We start from the raw sequence: 16430 nt of genomic DNA on the forward strand, positions 1-16430 counted from the left end.
CTTGACGTGCCGTCGTCTGTGCGAGCTATACCAGTCCGCGTGACACCCCAAACTGAGGGAACACTAAATGCGAGCGATATCACCAATATTCTTTCATTTTCGAAGGATAAGGCACATCATTGATTCCGCATATCACTTTCTTTAAAACTTACTATTTACAAATTACTGTTATAAATAAATAAACATAATCATACCTTTCATATTATATACGAACAATAAAATATCAATACATCCAAAAAGCGCTTAAACTGGCCGTTTGCTATGCGTAGCGCGAAGTTAAAAATTATTGTCAATCCATTGCACTATTGTTAATTTATTACATTTAAATAATGTAATGACATTTTATTGATATTGTTTAAAGTTGTTAATTTTTCTAAGCCGCTTTTTAATTTTCGTAATTACATTTTGTAAATAACGCTGGACATTTTTTACAATAAAATTTTATAAAATGAAACAGAATGTAAAAAAGTAAGATTTAGAAAAAATATCAACTGATGCCTTTGTATTTTGAATGGAAACTAATCAACATCAAATAAAAAGCTTTTATCAACCTNATCAACCTTGTAAAATAGGTCGCTAACAATATCAAATAGTTATTTATTTAAATAACTAATGAAATAGCATGTTTGACTGATCATTGTATTTTATATTTCAAAAAAAGTTTCTAAGGAAAAAACAAAGGCATCGAGAATTTATCTCGTAATTCGACCGATCTCATGCACAAAGACAAAAACTTCTGTACAAACATTTTAATTCAATTCCTAGGGCGTTTAACATTAGTTTGAGACCATTTAGATAACTGTGTTTCACCGGCTTTACCTCTAGCTTGTCGTACGACTTTGCCCTTTATTTCAATCAGAATAAGTGTTTCAAATTTATTTTGACGTAAATCGGTTAGTTGACCCAATAATTCCATGGTAAAAGTTCTATAAACACATAATTCTAGGCCTAAAAACCNAAAAACCCAAATATTTTAAAATTATCAATAAAATAAGTTTCAAGTGGATTTGAAATCAATAAATGGTCAATGACGAAAAAGTGACGTCATAGCTTGGCGATAATTTTGACAGTCATTGACTATAATAGTGCTGTCAAGTACATTACCAATTTCTGGGCATTTAACGGTATATTCTGTCATATTTCATGTTCACCAATGGCAGCTGTCAAACCTTTATGACAAGGGCGAAAATATTCGTACGAGAAGCTAGAGGTACTCTTATAAAAATACATGCTAAGATACTCTGGTGAATCTAACTGTGTTTAGAATGTAACATCGAAAACGGATAATTTTTAAATATGTCAGTTTTTTACCAATTAAATATTTAGTAAATTGTCATGCAGTCCCGTATACTGTATCAAATTCAAAACTGACATTTCTCTGATGTTACGTTATTCTAATCAAGTTACAATGTGCAGAGTATGCTTCATTATCGTCGACTTAGTATAATTCCGGGTGTAATTTTTATGTTTCTATTGAATCTTCACTGAACAATTTTTCGGAGATCGTTCCCTATACCTGGCTGTGTAACATTCACCTGAGCATGATCCTGTTGACGAGAAGCATGGTGTTGGTCGCCTACGCCTGGAAATACATAATATGTTTGTCTTGTTACTTTAATTCTTCAGTGTAGAAATAATTGCGACTTCTGGCGGGAAAGTCAAGCGTTATATTTGGCATTTTTGTTTCATTTGCTCCGATTTGGTGTTGTACTTAAAAAAAAAGATATCATTATCAAATTGTGAATATCCCCGTTAAAACGCGGTTTCCTTCAATGCGGAAAGGAAAGGAGATGTATTTGTTGATCAGTTATTCAACCCTCTGCTTTGGTGGACACCGGGCCTTCAAGAAAGTCCAGCGGTCGACGGTCGGTTAATCAGTATACCTGTAACTCAGACCTCGTCGGGCGCCATGGCGTCGTCGTGGTGGTTATCCAGCGTGGGCGCAGGCAGGTAGGGTTTTTATTGGCGGTCAAGCTAGATACTGGCTACACAGGAGTTGCAGCAGTGGGAACGAGAGGTGGGAATGGTCTATACCTGTAGCTTAGATTTCGTCAGGCGCCATGGCGTCGTCATGGTGGTTGGGCTGGCATCACTAGGGCTTATTGGCGGTCAAACTGTAGATCCTGGCTACACAGGAGTTGCAGCGGTGGGAACGAGAGGTAAGAATAGTCCATACCTGTAGCTCGGACCTTGTCACACTCCATGGAGTTGTCATGTCGATTGTCCGGCTCAGACTCGGGCTACGGGGAGGGCGGGGCCTGGGCCTCTAGAAGGGAGTCCTACAGGCCACGCGACACATACTTGCGCTCAGACCTCGTCGGGCGCCATGGCGTCATCATTGTGTTTGGGCTGGCATCACGAGGTGCCGTATCGAGCTCGCGAATTATGTGCAGACCCCATTAAGTCCTATAACTCCACATACCTGCCGCTCAGACCTCGTGGGGCGCCATGGCGTCGTCGTGGTGGTTGTCTGGCGTGGGCGCAGGCGTCGGCTGAGGCGATGGCTGCGGCGAGGGCGGGGTCTTGGCTGTGGCCTCTAGTGAGTCCTACAGGCCACGTGACATATACCTGCCCTCAGACCTCGTCGGGCGCCATGGCGTCATCATGGTAGTTGGGCTGGCATCAGTAGGGCTTATTGGCGATCAAGCTGTAGATCCTGGCTACACAGGAGATGCTGCGGTGGGAATGGTCCACATCTGTGGACAGTTTAACTTTCCCTCGGGACAAACTTGACCTTCATTGGTTGGGTTTTTGTGGCGGTCAAGCTGTAAATCCTGGCTACACATGAGTCGCTGCGGTAGGAACCAGACATGGACTAACATCTCCTTCTTCCTCGGTCCCTCACTGATGAGGATCGCGACCACAGATAGTGTTCCTCCACAGACTGCGGTCATAAGCTGTGTAGACCGCACGATGCAAACTCCCGCCCACTGTCTTCCTCACCGCTAAGTTAGTACTAACATACCTCGTCGGGCGCCATGGCGTCGTCGTGGTGGTTATTCGGCATGGGCGCCGCTTCGAGAGCATCAATGCGGTGCTCTAACTTACTCGTGTTAAGTGAGTCCACCACAACATCCCAGCGTTCGACTGTCCTATAGTTCCACATACCTGCCCTCAGACCTCGTCGGGCGCCATGGCGTCGTCATGGTGATTATCCGGCGTGGGCTGCGGCGAGGGCGTGGCCTTGGCAGCGGCCTCTAGAAGGGAGTCCTACAGGCCATGCGACACATACCTGTAGCTCAGACCTCGTCGGGCGCCATGGCGTCGTCGTGGTGGTTGTCTGGCGTGGGCGCAGGCGTGGGCGTGGGCTGGGGCGATGGCTGCGGCGAGGGCGGGGCCTTGGCTGTGGCCTCTAGTGAGTCCTACAGGCCACGTGACATACCTGCTCAGACCTCGTCGGGCGCCATGGCGTCGTCGTGGTGGTTGTCTGGCGTGGGCGCAGGCGTGGGCGTGGGCTGCGGCGATGGCTGCGGCGAGGGCGGGGCCTTGGCGGCGGCCTCGAGCGCGCGGATGCGGTTCTCTTGCTTCACGATGACTGACTTCAGCTTGCGGATCTCGTCCACCAGGTCGGACAGCTGCTTCTCCTGGAAGGCGATATTACGAGTAGAGTTAAGATATGAACAGTTTCGTCATAGTTTCATAGTTATTAAGTACTTTGTGAAGGGTTTTACAAAATAATTAAACAATATCCAGGGTTTGGGTGGATAACAAGGACGGTTGTCTATAAAAAATCATAAAACTCATTTATTTCTGTAAATAGGCTTTAAAAAAGCACTTTTACACGTCCCAGTATTAACCCTACCACTGCTTCAGGACAATAATTGGGCCAGTGCTGAGAAGCAGCAGCGTTAACATTTGACATTCAATTAATTTTATGATGTGGGCGGAGCTAGGAAGTAAGAAAGAAAGAAAGATACATTTATTACACGAGTAGACGCATGGCTTACTTTTAATCTGTTACGACTGTGGGCGGGGCTTGTTGGCTAAAGTTTAAAGGAATCATTGATAGATATTGGACTTACAATCTGCTGCGTAACTTGTGCGGCAGGCGGCGGTCAAGCGGTGGCGTATCGGCCTAGCTATAAGACTGGGGGGAAAAGGGGTCACAAGATTTGCTGCGTGGCAATGACTAGTCTGGTCGTGCTAGCTATAGGGCGGGGGGACTAGTATCGGGGCGGGGCTGTTTGGTACACGTTTCGCTAAAGTTCAAAAAATATTATGCCAATATTGGTCACTTAAAAATTAGGGATTGGTGGTGAAAACGGGCATTAACCGCTTGGGTCCCAGACGGCATTCATTAATGTCATAACAATTGATTATCTATTGTGTCTAGATTCGCGGGCCTTGAAGGATTAAACTTACAATCTGCTGCGTAACTGGTGTGGCAGGCGGCGGCGTAGCAGCCTGGTCGTGCTTAGAAGCCGGCGTGGGTGACCTCTCCTTGCCAGCAGCGAGCGCGTTCTTCTTGGTGACGTTCAGTAAATTTTTGAGGGCGGGGCCACTTACAGTCTCCCACGATTGTGGGCGGTGCTTGTCAATTGAGGGGAGTTTTTAGTCACATTAAACTTACAATCTGCTGCGTAACTGGTGTGGCAGGCGGCGGCGTGGCGGCTTGATCGTGCTTAGAAGCAGGCGTGGGCAACCTTTCATTGCCGGTAGCGAGCGCGTCATTCTTTGGTGACAATTAGTAAATTTTTGTGGGCGGGGCTTGTCAATTGAGGGGAGTTTTTAGTCGCATTAAACTTACAATCTGCTGTGTAACTGGTGTGGCAGGCGGCGGCGTAGCAGCCTGGTCGTGCTTAGAAGCCGGCGTGGGTGACCTCTCCTTGCCAATAACGAACGCGTTCTTCTTGGTGACGTTCAGTCAATTTTTGTGGGCGGGGCTAAGTTACAATCTCCCACGATTGTGGGTGGGGCTTGTCAATTGAAATTTGGGGAGTTTTTAGCCACATTAAACTTACAATCTGCTGCGTCACAGGTGCGGCGGGCAGCGTCGTAGCGGCCTAATCGTGCTTGGAGACAGGCGTGAGCAACCTTTCATTGCCGGTAGCGAGCACGTCATTCTTTGGTGACATTCAGTAAATTTTTGTGGGCGGGGCTTGTCAATTGAAATTTGGGTAGTTTTTAGCCACATTAAACTTACAATCTGCTGCGTCACAGGTGCGGCGGGCAGCGTCGTAGCGGCCTAATCGTGCTTGGAGACAGGCGTGAGCAACCTTTCATTGCCGGTAGCGAGCACGTCATTCTTTGGTGACATTCAGTAAATTTTTGTGGGCGGGGCTTGTCAATTGAAATTTAGGGAGTTCTTAGTCACATTAAACTTACAATCTGCTGCGTCACTGGTGTGGCAGGCAGCGGCGTAGCGGCCTATCGGCTTGGAAGCAGACGTGAGCAACCTCTCCTTGCCGGTAGCGAGCGCGTTCTTCTTGGTGACATTCAGTAAATTTTTGTGGGCGGGGCCAAGTTACAATCTCCCACAATTATGGGAGTGGCTTGTTGGCTAAAGTGTAATGGAGTCATTAATAGATATTGGACTCACAATCTGCTGCGTGACGGATGCGGCGGGGGGGCGACCTAGTCTTGCTAGCTATAGGACCGAGGGGAAAAGGGATCCTCCAGGGACTCAAGATCTGCTTCGTGGCAGTGACTAGTCTGGTCGGCTAGCTAAAGGTCCTATAGGGTGTTGAGGAGTTGAACTTACAATCTGCTGCGTAACTGGTGTGGCAGGCGGCGGCGTGGCGGCCTGGTCGTGCTTAGAAGCCGGCGTGGGCGACCGCTCCTTGCCGGTAGCGAGCGCATTCTTCTTAGTGACATTCAGTAAATTTTTGTGGGCGGAGCCTACTGGCCCCTACAAGACGAGACGCACACACTTACCTACTGGTAAGTAGCAGTAATCTCTCACGATTGTGGGGCGTGGCTTGTTGGCTGAAGTGTAATGGGAATCATTGATAGATATTGTACTTACAATTTGCTGCGTAACTGGTGTGGCAGGTGGCGGCGTAGCGGCTTGATCGTGCTTAGAAGCAGGCGTGGGCAACCTTTCATTGCCGGTAGCGAGGGCGTTCTTCTTGGTGACTTTCAGTCAATTTTTGTGGGCGGGGCCAAGTTACAATCTCCCACGATTGTAGGCGGGGCTTGTCAATTGAAATTTGGGGAGTTCTTAGTCACATTAAACTTACAATCTGCTGCGTAACTGGTGTGGCAGGTGGCGGCGTGGCATCCTGGTCGTGCTTGGAAGCCGGCGTGGGTGACCTCTCCTTGCCGGCAGCGAGCGCGTTCTTCTTGGTGACATTCGGTAAATTTTTGTGGGCGGGGTCACTTACAGTCTCCCACGATTATGGGCGTGGCTTGTTGGCTAAAGTTTATGGGAATCTTTAATTGATATGGACTTACAATCTGCTGCGTAACTGGTGTGGCAGGCGGCGGCGTGGCGGCTTGGTCGTGCTTAGAAGCCGGCGTGGGCGACCTCTCCTTGCCGGTAGCGAGCGCGTTCTTCTTGGTGACATTCAGTCAATTTTATGTGGGCGGAGCCATTGGTATGTGTGTGCGTCTTGAGTTGACGAGTGGCTTACTTACAATCTCCCACGATTATGGGCGTGGCTTGTTGACTAAAGTTTAAAGGAATCATTGATACATATTGGACTCACCTGCTGCGTAACTTGTGCGGCAAGCGGCGGTCAAGCAGTGGCGTAGCGGCCTAGCTATAAGACTGGGGGGAAAAGGGGTCTCAAGATTTGCTGCGTGGCAATGACTAGTCTGGTCGTGCTGTGCTAGCTATAGGGCGGGGGAACTAGTATCGTGTTTGGTACACGTTTCGCTAAATTTCAAAGAATATTATGCCCATATTGGTCACTTAAAAATTAGGGATTGGTGGTGAAAACGGGCATTAACCGCTTGAGTCCCAGACGGCATTCATTAATGTCATAACAATTGATTATCTATTGTGTCTAGATTCGCGGGCCTTGAAGGATTAAACTTACAATCTGCTGCGTAACTGGTGTGGCAGGCGGCGGCGTGGCGGCTTGATCGTGCTTAGAAGCCGGCGTGGGTGAGCGCTCCTTGCCGGTAGCGAGCACGTCATTCTTGGTGACATTCAGTACATTTTTGTGGGCGGGGCCAAGTTACAATCTCCCACGATTGTGGGTGGGGCTTGTCAGTTGAAATTTGGGGAGTTTTTAGCCACATTAAACTTACAATCTGCTGCGTAACTGGTGTGGCAGGCGGCGGCGTAGCAGCCTGGTCCTGCTTAGAAGCCGGCGTGGGTGACCTCTCCTTGCCAGCAGCCAGCGCATTCTTCTTGGTGACGTGCAGTTGCGTTGCGGCGCGGCCCGACACGTAGCCGCCCTGCACGACAAGAGCGCGCTCCTGTAGTTTGGTTAGGGAGCCCCTAGCCTATAGCATCTGTCTTTTGATAGTTCTGTTGGCTTTATTGATAATTTGGGGGGTTTATAGATTTTAAGATTGAAATTGTTGTTTTTTGAATAGTTAATCGTTTATTGCATTTCACTAGTGTTATTGTAACGTGATAACTTCAGAATCATAAAAAGGAAATGATGATTTGCTGAAAACGGTTTTTAGTATAAACCGTTTCGTTTATGTCAAAAAATAAAACATTGACACATGTCTACTTAGACAAAGTAAGCAAATATCTATACCCACTACTTTTCACTAAATAAAAAAACATCTAATATTAAAGACATCATGGTAATTCAATGAAAACATTTATAAATGTATTCTAAATAAGCAATCTTATGTAGGTAATTCCCAATTTAAATGTAACCCAAATTAATTACATGAGCCCCATTGATATTATTCGTTATGTTGGTTATTGTTAGTAACAGTATCAAAGCATCAAACTCAGTTATCACATGGAACACAACACAGCAGTTTTAGAGGAAGCCAACAGAATCATCAATCAACACTGGCAAGAGTCAACACATTTATACCTAAGTATCTTCACAGACTGACGCCCGTATTCACAAACATTAGCGCGTGGACGCACAAGGTGACACGCGAACCAATCACAGAGCTCTATTCAACGCTGTGCGTTCGATTTGCTGCTTCGGCTACCTAAGTAAACTTCGACATTACGTTACTCCGACACTTCTGAATATCCTAGGCGAATATCCTTTGTCTAAGTAGTGTAGTGTCGAAGTAAAGTCAAGTATTGTCGAAGTAACGTTTATCGGAGTTAAGTTTTTGAGCCTGCTGTTTCACTTAAGCAACTATCGTTTGTGAATACGGGCAAAACGTCCACGTCAGAATCGTGTGGCCACCACGCATTTTTGGGGAACTGAAAGTCAAATAGCCAAAAGTTTGCTGGCCATACCACTAAAAATATCTTTTAATATTTATCCAGGACTGCATACAAACATGCCATCTAGAAACAAATTATAATAACGCGTGTTGTAATGACTACAATGTGTTGACCCTTATTTTTAACATTGTTTACTACATAAACTCATATTATGCCATATGTAGTCCATCGACATAGGCTTGTAAGAAATTCGGGCTTAGTTTACGCAGAAATATTGTTATTATAAAAATAGTAACGATTTGAATCATGTATAATGTAATCGGAATAGGTAGATATTTAAGATGATTACGTTATCAAAGGACAAGTTTTTAATTAAAATCAATTGTAATCATAAATCATAAAACGTGAAATATCTGCATATTCCGACCACAGATCTGAGGGCCTAGTGTGCGTTTACATCAAATGTCATCACTAGTGAGCGCGATAAAAAATGACATTAAATGTATGACGAATTGTACAGCGCCCCTAGCGGAAACGTTCAAGAAATAAATTTTCATACATATATTTTTTTAAAGCGCTCACTAGTGTGGACGTTTGATATAAACTCATACTAAGCCCTCTGATCAGTTGATTCTTCCATCGAGAGAACACAGTGTTTATACTCAAGTGTAGGATATTTCCTATGTCACACAATATCACTTACCGTCAGATTTTGGTTCACATTTAACATGTATTTGAAAACCCATGCACATAGAAATCACATACATATTTACAAAATATAATACAATTAAAATTTATTTGGTAAGACATGGGCAAGTGGATAATTTATTTATTTAAAATCTTGAATTCAAAGTGAACGCAGTAACGCTGTCATTATGGGGTTATCATCATCATTAAATTATTTGCAGTTCACTGCTGGACTTAAGCCTCTCCCAACGAGATCCAAAGAGCATAATCCAAATTTTTTCTCTTAGCCATTGTTAAGTATTTTCTTGACGTCGTCGGTCCATCCAACTTTGCCGAGACGTGACCTACATGTGGTCGGGATGGATAGGGTAAGGTCAGGGATAGTTTCACCGAATTTTTTTATTCCATAAGCTATGTCACTATAATAGTCGAAAAGATTTTGAAAGGTAGAGGAGCATACCACCGTTCAGCGGCATTTTTGTGGAAGGGCGATATGCTGATATAAAATATCACGAAGAGAGTGTACCTTGGGTACGGGACTATTCCCACCTCTCGTTCCCACCACTGCAACTCCTGTGTAGCCAGCATCTACAGCTTGAATGCCACAAAAACCCAACCAGTGAAGGTCAAGTTTGTCCCAGGGGAAAATTAAACTGTCATTGGACCCGCAACGAAATTAATCAGAAGAACATAGGAGGAGTTCGAAATTAAGGTTCGACTTCCCTCCATTGCAAAGCGGATGACATGTGAAAAACAAAGGTTTAAAACCTTAAGAAAAGATTATGCACCTTGGGTAACATGATGCCCGGATTTACAGTGGAGTGGGGAAGGACGGACAGGGCGTACCTTCAGCGACATTTTTCTGGGCCATTTATAGGATTCCTACGGGACCGTAGGACTGGTAGGAGAGGGAAGGATGGGAAGGGCCCTTCAGCGACATTTTTCTGGGCCATTTATAGGACTCCTACGGGACCGTAGGACTGGTAGGAGTGGGGAAGGATAGGAAGGGCGTACCTTCGGCGACATTTTTCTGGGCCATTTATAGGACTCCTACGGGACCGTAGGACTGGAAGGCGAGGGGAAGGATGGGAAGGGCGTACCTTCAGCGACATGGTGGCGGGCTCGGCGTCCTCCCCCGCGAGCCACTCGTCGGCTGTAAGACTGGCTTCATCACTCAGCGTGTCAGGGTACAAGTCTTCTTGGAAGAGCTCCGACTTGCGAGGCACCGTCATTGACACCACCTGGCACGGGATATAGTTTAAGAATAAAAATAAATTTATTACTGTATAAAAACTTAGCCTAAACACGTACAAGTTTGGTTTTAATAAAATTGAGGTGCGAATGTAATTAATTGATACCTAAACTAAGTAAAATTTATTGCCTGCATCTTAAAAAGTGCTGACTATACAATATTAGAATAAAATAGAAGTTTGTGTAGATGTTACATCAAATAAGTGAGGATTCCTTGGGATTCTTGAGCGTTTTCCACCAAGGAACGAGCGGCGTGCTGTTTCGTTTCCTCTCGTCTTACCTCCTTTTAAATAGCTTCCTGGTGAAGAGACAGCCTAAATTGTGCCTTCCCAACTTAGGTGTTACAAGAAGATTAGTCAATTTTTATGTGATGTGCGATAAACAATGTCTAGGTATTTATCATTAATTTATAAATCAGACGATTAGAATAAAAAAAGTAAAGTTTCGAGTATTTGATTATGGTATTTTAGTGACGTCAACAACCTTACCTGACAGAGTCCAGAATTGTTTAGCCTATAGAACTTGGCGATTTCACACGTGGCCACGTCGCACCCTCTCTTCGGCATCATGCCGATACCTGCACAAAAACAATGCGAAATTGCCGATATTTGATAATAAAATATTGTTGTAAAAGTTAATGAAAGAATGTGTTTACCTCGCTGTGGGTCTGGCGTTTGGAAGGTGTTGATGTAGTGGACGAATGGGGGCTCGGGTGTAACCTGCAAATGGAAATAGTTATTTTAAACCTGAGTAGTCGATCGATGAATATTAAATTGTGCGGTTTATTTGACCGGGATCCCAACTTTATTAGAGGGTTGAAGAGTGATGAGAGGTGAGAATTAACTTGACTGAGAGAGGGTTGGGAAGGTCAGTAGCTTTCATTGGTTTAGCGACAGCTATGACGGTGGATAGTCTGGTCTGCGAGCACGTAGAATTTTGTCCAATGACCCCAAACTACCCATCCTTATCGCTCGCGCGTAATTATCTGTCGCGACTGTGCGACGCGCGCCCGTAGTGAGTGTGCGAGCCATTGATTGGTTATTCAAACATTTTTCCGCTTCGTTCCGCCATCGTGGAAACCAGGTCATAGTCATGAATGGGTTGCAAAAACAAGGGAGGTGAGAAGTGGAGGGAGGGGGGATTACAAACGATGCAGGTGCGGGGTAGGAAGGGTTTTCTTTCATCGATTTTACGACAGATATACCTTTTTTTATGTGACAGGAGGCAAACGAGCAGACGGATCACCTGATGGTAAGTGATTACCGTCGCCCATAGACACCCGCAGTCCCAGGGGCGTTACAGGTGCGTTGCCGGCCTTTAAGGTGAAGATACGCTCTCCTCTTGAAAGCTTGCAGGTCGTATCCGTCCGGAAACACCACAGACGACAGTCCATTCCACAGTTTGGTTGTACGGGGCAGGAAGTTTCTAGAGAAGCGTACTATTGTGGACTACCAACCATCTAAGTGATGGGGATGTAAGTGCTGTCGAAATACCTCGAAGTAGCGGATGACGGAGTCGCCCTTGCCGCAGAGGTAGATGAGGTTGGTATCGGGGTCGTAGAGCGGGAACATCACTCCGTTGCTTGTGTCGATCTCCGTCACGAGCGCTCCGCTAGACACCAGGCGCTCACCTCGAAGTAGCGGATGACGGAGTCGCCCTTGCCGCAGAGGTAGATGAGGTTGGTATCGGGGTCGTAGAGCGGGAACATCACTCCGTTGCTTGTGTCGATCTCCGTCACGAGCGCTCCGCTAGACACCAGGCGCTCACCTCGAAGTAGCGGATGACGGAGTCGCCCTTGCCGCAGAGGTAGATGAGGTTGGTATCGGGGTCGTAGAGCGGGAACATCACTCCGTTGCTTGTGTCGATCTCCGTCACGAGCGCTCCGCTAGACACCAGGCGCTCACCTCGAAGTAGCGGATGACGGAGTCGCCCTTGCCGCAGAGGTAGATGAGGTTGGTATCGGGGTCGTAGAGCGGGAACATCACTCCGTTGCTTGTGTCGATCTCCGTCACGAGCGCTCCGCTAGACACCAGGCGCTCACCTCGAAGTAGCGGATGACGGAGTCGCCCTTGCCGCAGAGGTAGATGAGGTTGGTATCGGGGTCGTAGAGCGGGAACATCACTCCGTTGCTTGTGTCGATCTCCGTCACGAGCGCTCCGCTAGACACCAGGCGCTCACCTCGAAGTAGCGGATGACGGAGTCGCCCTTGCCGCAGAGGTAGATGAGGTTGGTATCGGGGTCGTAGAGCGGGAACATCACTCCGTTGCTTGTGTCGATCTCCGTCACGAGCGCTCCGCTAGACACCAGGCGCTCACCTCGAAGTAGCGGATGACGGAGTCGCCCTTGCCGCAGAGGTAGATGAGGTTGGTATCGGGGTCGTAGAGCGGGAACATCACTCCGTTGCTTGTGTCGATCTCCGTCACGAGCGCTCCGCTAGACACCAGGCGCTCACCTCGAAGTAGCGGATGACGGAGTCGCCCTTGCCGCAGAGGTAGATGAGGTTGGTATCGGGGTCGTAGAGCGGGAACATCACTCCGTTGCTTGTGTCGATCTCCGTCACGAGCGCTCCGCTAGACACCAGGCGCTCACCTCGAAGTAGCGGATGACGGAGTCGCCCTTGCCGCAGAGGTAGATGAGGTTGGTATCGGGGTCGTAGAGCGGGAACATCACTCCGTTGCTTGTGTCGATCTCCGTCACGAGCGCTCCGCTAGACACCAGGCGCTCACCTCGAAGTAGCGGATGACGGAGTCGCCCTTGCCGCAGAGGTAGATGAGGTTGGTATCGGGGTCGTAGAGCGGGAACATCACTCCGTTGCTTGTGTCGATCTCCGTCACGAGCGCTCCGCTAGACACCAGGCGCTCACCTCGAAGTAGCGGATGACGGAGTCGCCCTTGCCGCAGAGGTAGATGAGGTTGGTATCGGGGTCGTAGAGCGGGAACATCACTCCGTTGCTTGTGTCGATCTCCGTCACGAGCGCTCCGCTAGACACCAGGCGCTCACCTCGAAGTAGCGGATGACGGAGTCGCCCTTGCCGCAGAGGTAGATGAGGTTGGTATCGGGGTCGTAGAGCGGGAACATCACTCCGTTGCTTGTGTCGATCTCCGTCACGAGCGCTCCGCTAGACACCAGGCGCTCACCTCGAAGTAGCGGATGACGGAGTCGCCCTTGCCGCAGAGGTAGATGAGGTTGGTATCGGGGTCGTAGAGCGGGAACATCACTCCGTTGCTTGTGTCGATCTCCGTCACGAGCGCTCCGCTAGACACCAGGCGCTCACCTCGAAGTAGNGGCGAAATGATAATTTGACCAAATGAATTAGTTGCGAAAAGTACAGTTGCTAAAAGTTCATTTGGGAAATGAAACTTTGACGATAAGTTGTTTGCGAAGTGAAATTTGGCGAAAAGTACTTTGGCCAAACGGAAGGATACCGTTCATGTCTCCATCTTATACATCAAAATGTACTCATCGTAAGTTCTTGTATTGAAGTTAGTCCTCAGATTTCGTTAAGGACGAAACACGCGAAACAGCTTGCATTAACATATTTTTTAAAATGTAGTTGCAACTAAATATGATATCAACACCGAGGAGGTCAATGAAAAAGACGCTATGTTATTATTCACCAATATTCAGCACACCTATACCCTGTAGTTCCTGCAGAATACTAAGGGTGAGTTGCACCATTATACTTCAACTTTGACAAACGTCGAAAACCTGTCAAACTCCATACAAAAAGCACCGTTTATTGTTCATCATCATCATCGTCATCACAGCCATAGGACGTCCACTGCTGAAAATAGGCGTCCCCCAATGCTGTTGCCCGGTTGGAGCGGCCTGCGTCCAGCGGCTTCCTAAAATAAAGTGGTGCAACTCAGCCTTACAAGAGTGTATTTTCAAACTCTAGTGTACCTGATCTTCTTGTCGCGGCAGGTGGTGAGCAGCTTGGAGCCGGACCAGTTCCAGCAGGCCGAGTAGATGAGGTCGGGGTGGCAGTCCAGCGACAGCAGCACCTCGCCGGTTCCCACGTTCCAGATCGCTATCTGTTGGAGAAAACATAGCATTGGTCTCTGTCTGGTATTGATAAGGTTTAAGACAGATTGTCTATATTATTTTATTATTCAATCATAATCATTTAACCTGGAATAAACTGAATGCAATTGGCGGGGACAGAAGTCGGTGGAAGGTTGAAGAAGAGGTTCGAATACGAACTCTAAAGGCTGCTATAGATAGAATCCTTTAACCAACATTTAGTTTAGTTTGTTTCATCAACCAGAGAACGTCCATTGCTAAACAGGGGCCTCTCCCAATGATTTCCACAACAATCCGTCATACGCTGCTCGTATGCAGAAGTTTCCCGCGACCGCAAATGTCTGATTATTGAAGAGTAACTCGGTCAAGCTGTAGAATTTACAGCTGGACCAAGTTACTCTTCTACAGTGTAGATCCCGGTCATACAAGAGTTGCGGCGGTGGGAATGAAAGGTGAGGATAGTCCAGTGAGCCTAGTATTCCATCTATTTCATCACCATCAGATCCACCGCAGGGTTTGTAAGTGCTCGCGACAGCCTGCCACCTCTAAAGACCCCATCTTTCTTTTAGCCTTCTAGCATCCAGAAGACAGTGACATCCCGCCATCTCTAAGGACCCTATCATTCTTTGCCCCTGTAGCCACGCACCTGGTTATCCGAGCCCGCTGTGAGCAGCACGTTCTGAGCGGTGGGGTGCCATAGCACGAGCCCCACGCGGCGCTGATGGTACACCAGGTCAACCACGGGGTCCGTGAGAGTCCTCGATAGTCCGCCATCGGGGATCTGCCACACCTGTAAACATTGTATTTAGATGAGAACTATTGAAATGAAACGACATTTAGTTAGATTATACCAGCATTTGGCATTTACGATCGTCTAAAGCCCGGTCGCCGAGCACGTAGGATTTCGTCCATTGTCCCCAAGCTACGCGGCCGCCCGTTACACAGTCGCGACAGCAATATAATTACGCGCGAGCGATAAGGATGGGTAGCTTGGGGTCAATGGACGAAATTCTACGTGCTCGGCGACCGGACAATAATAAGGGTAGCCCTTAAAGGGCTCTTCTCTCCTTATCTTTGGGGCCCTACAAGCGCGAGACAAACATATGACAAGTGCTGAGAAGAAACTACGAAACAAAAATAGCTTAGTAGAATATACAGAAGATATTATACGTACTGGTACATTAAGTGAAATATTATTTAGAGATTGTAACATATTAATGAAATAAAATTAAAATAGAGATAAATAAATCATTTCACTCATCCATCCATAACAAAATAGTTGATATTGATGTATGTAATTGTTTTGTTTGCTGTTTATTATTTTTTATCTCATTAAATTAGTTATACACATTTCACAATATTTGATTTATTATATTCATAATTTAAAAGTGTTTTCGTAATTAACGAAATTTAATTTCGATTAACAATAATATAAATGTAGTACTAAACCCAGTTACTTTATTACAGAATTAAAATGTAAATTACTTAGGTAGTACATAAATTGAAAAAGAGGCTGACTAAATAGTGACTGAGTTTCTTGTGCTCTATTTCTTCTTAATAATGGTGTACCTATGTATGTATGTATGTATGTTAAAAATACAGTGTAAACTCTTTAATAACGACACTAAAGGGACTGAGCATTTTTGACGTTATTGAGAGTTGTCGTTGTATAGAGTGACATGGTAAAGCAAATAGAAACAAGGTGATCCAACAAAGTCAAGAAATTGTGACGTTATAAAGAGTTTTTCGTTAAATCGAGTGAAGTTATAGAGAGTTTACACTGTATATGTTTTTTCCTGAATACAAAAAAATAATAAATTAATTCAATGTATTGTACCTTGACGACGCAGTCTTCCGAACCGCTGGCGATGACGTTGTCATTGTGCGGACACCACGCGATGTCCAACACTGGGCCTTTGTGCCCGCCCACTAGTGGGTGGTCTGCTGGGATCCGGCCCACCTGGAAACAACACGTTATAACGTTAGTTTACCGTCGTTGGACTTCATTCGTTCGTTTTAGCCGAATGACGTCCACTGCTGGACAAAGGTCTCCTCCAAGGTTTTCGACAATCAAGGGTCCTGCGCTGCCTTCGTCTCTACGAGCTATGTGCCCCGCCCACTGCCACTTGATTTTAGCAATTCTGCGAGTTATGTCGGTCACTGGTTCTCCTGCGGATCTCCTAATTTCTGATTCGATTACGCAGGGAAACTC

At 46.4% G+C, this 16430-nt stretch overlaps 1 protein-coding gene across 1 annotated transcript in view; it reads right to left on the reverse strand.

Moving 5' to 3' along the window:
* Positions 1 to 554: 554 nt before the first annotated feature.
* The window catches only part of coro (protein coronin), a 33976-nt gene continuing 18100 nt past the window's right edge, over positions 555 to 16430 (reverse strand). Inside the window, exons 4-13 of the mRNA XM_028315601.1 lie at positions 16056 to 16178; positions 14865 to 15008; positions 14089 to 14229; positions 13196 to 13450; positions 10851 to 10914; positions 10684 to 10772; positions 10045 to 10185; positions 7195 to 7365; positions 3383 to 3584; positions 555 to 1582 (exon numbers count right to left, since the gene is read on the reverse strand). Coding sequence (XP_028171402.1) covers positions 3387 to 3584; positions 7195 to 7365; positions 10045 to 10185; positions 10684 to 10772; positions 10851 to 10914; positions 13196 to 13450; positions 14089 to 14229; positions 14865 to 15008; positions 16056 to 16178 — 1326 coding nt within the window. The 3' untranslated portion in view covers positions 555 to 1582; positions 3383 to 3386. The remainder of the gene's footprint in view (positions 1583 to 3382; positions 3585 to 7194; positions 7366 to 10044; positions 10186 to 10683; positions 10773 to 10850; positions 10915 to 13195; positions 13451 to 14088; positions 14230 to 14864; positions 15009 to 16055; positions 16179 to 16430) is intronic.

The sequence above is a fragment of the Ostrinia furnacalis genome, unplaced genomic scaffold (genome assembly GCF_004193835.3).
Source record: "Ostrinia furnacalis isolate ACB-3 unplaced genomic scaffold, ASM419383v2 OfSCF5175, whole genome shotgun sequence".
Classification (NCBI taxonomy): Eukaryota; Metazoa; Arthropoda; class Insecta; order Lepidoptera; family Crambidae; genus Ostrinia; species Ostrinia furnacalis.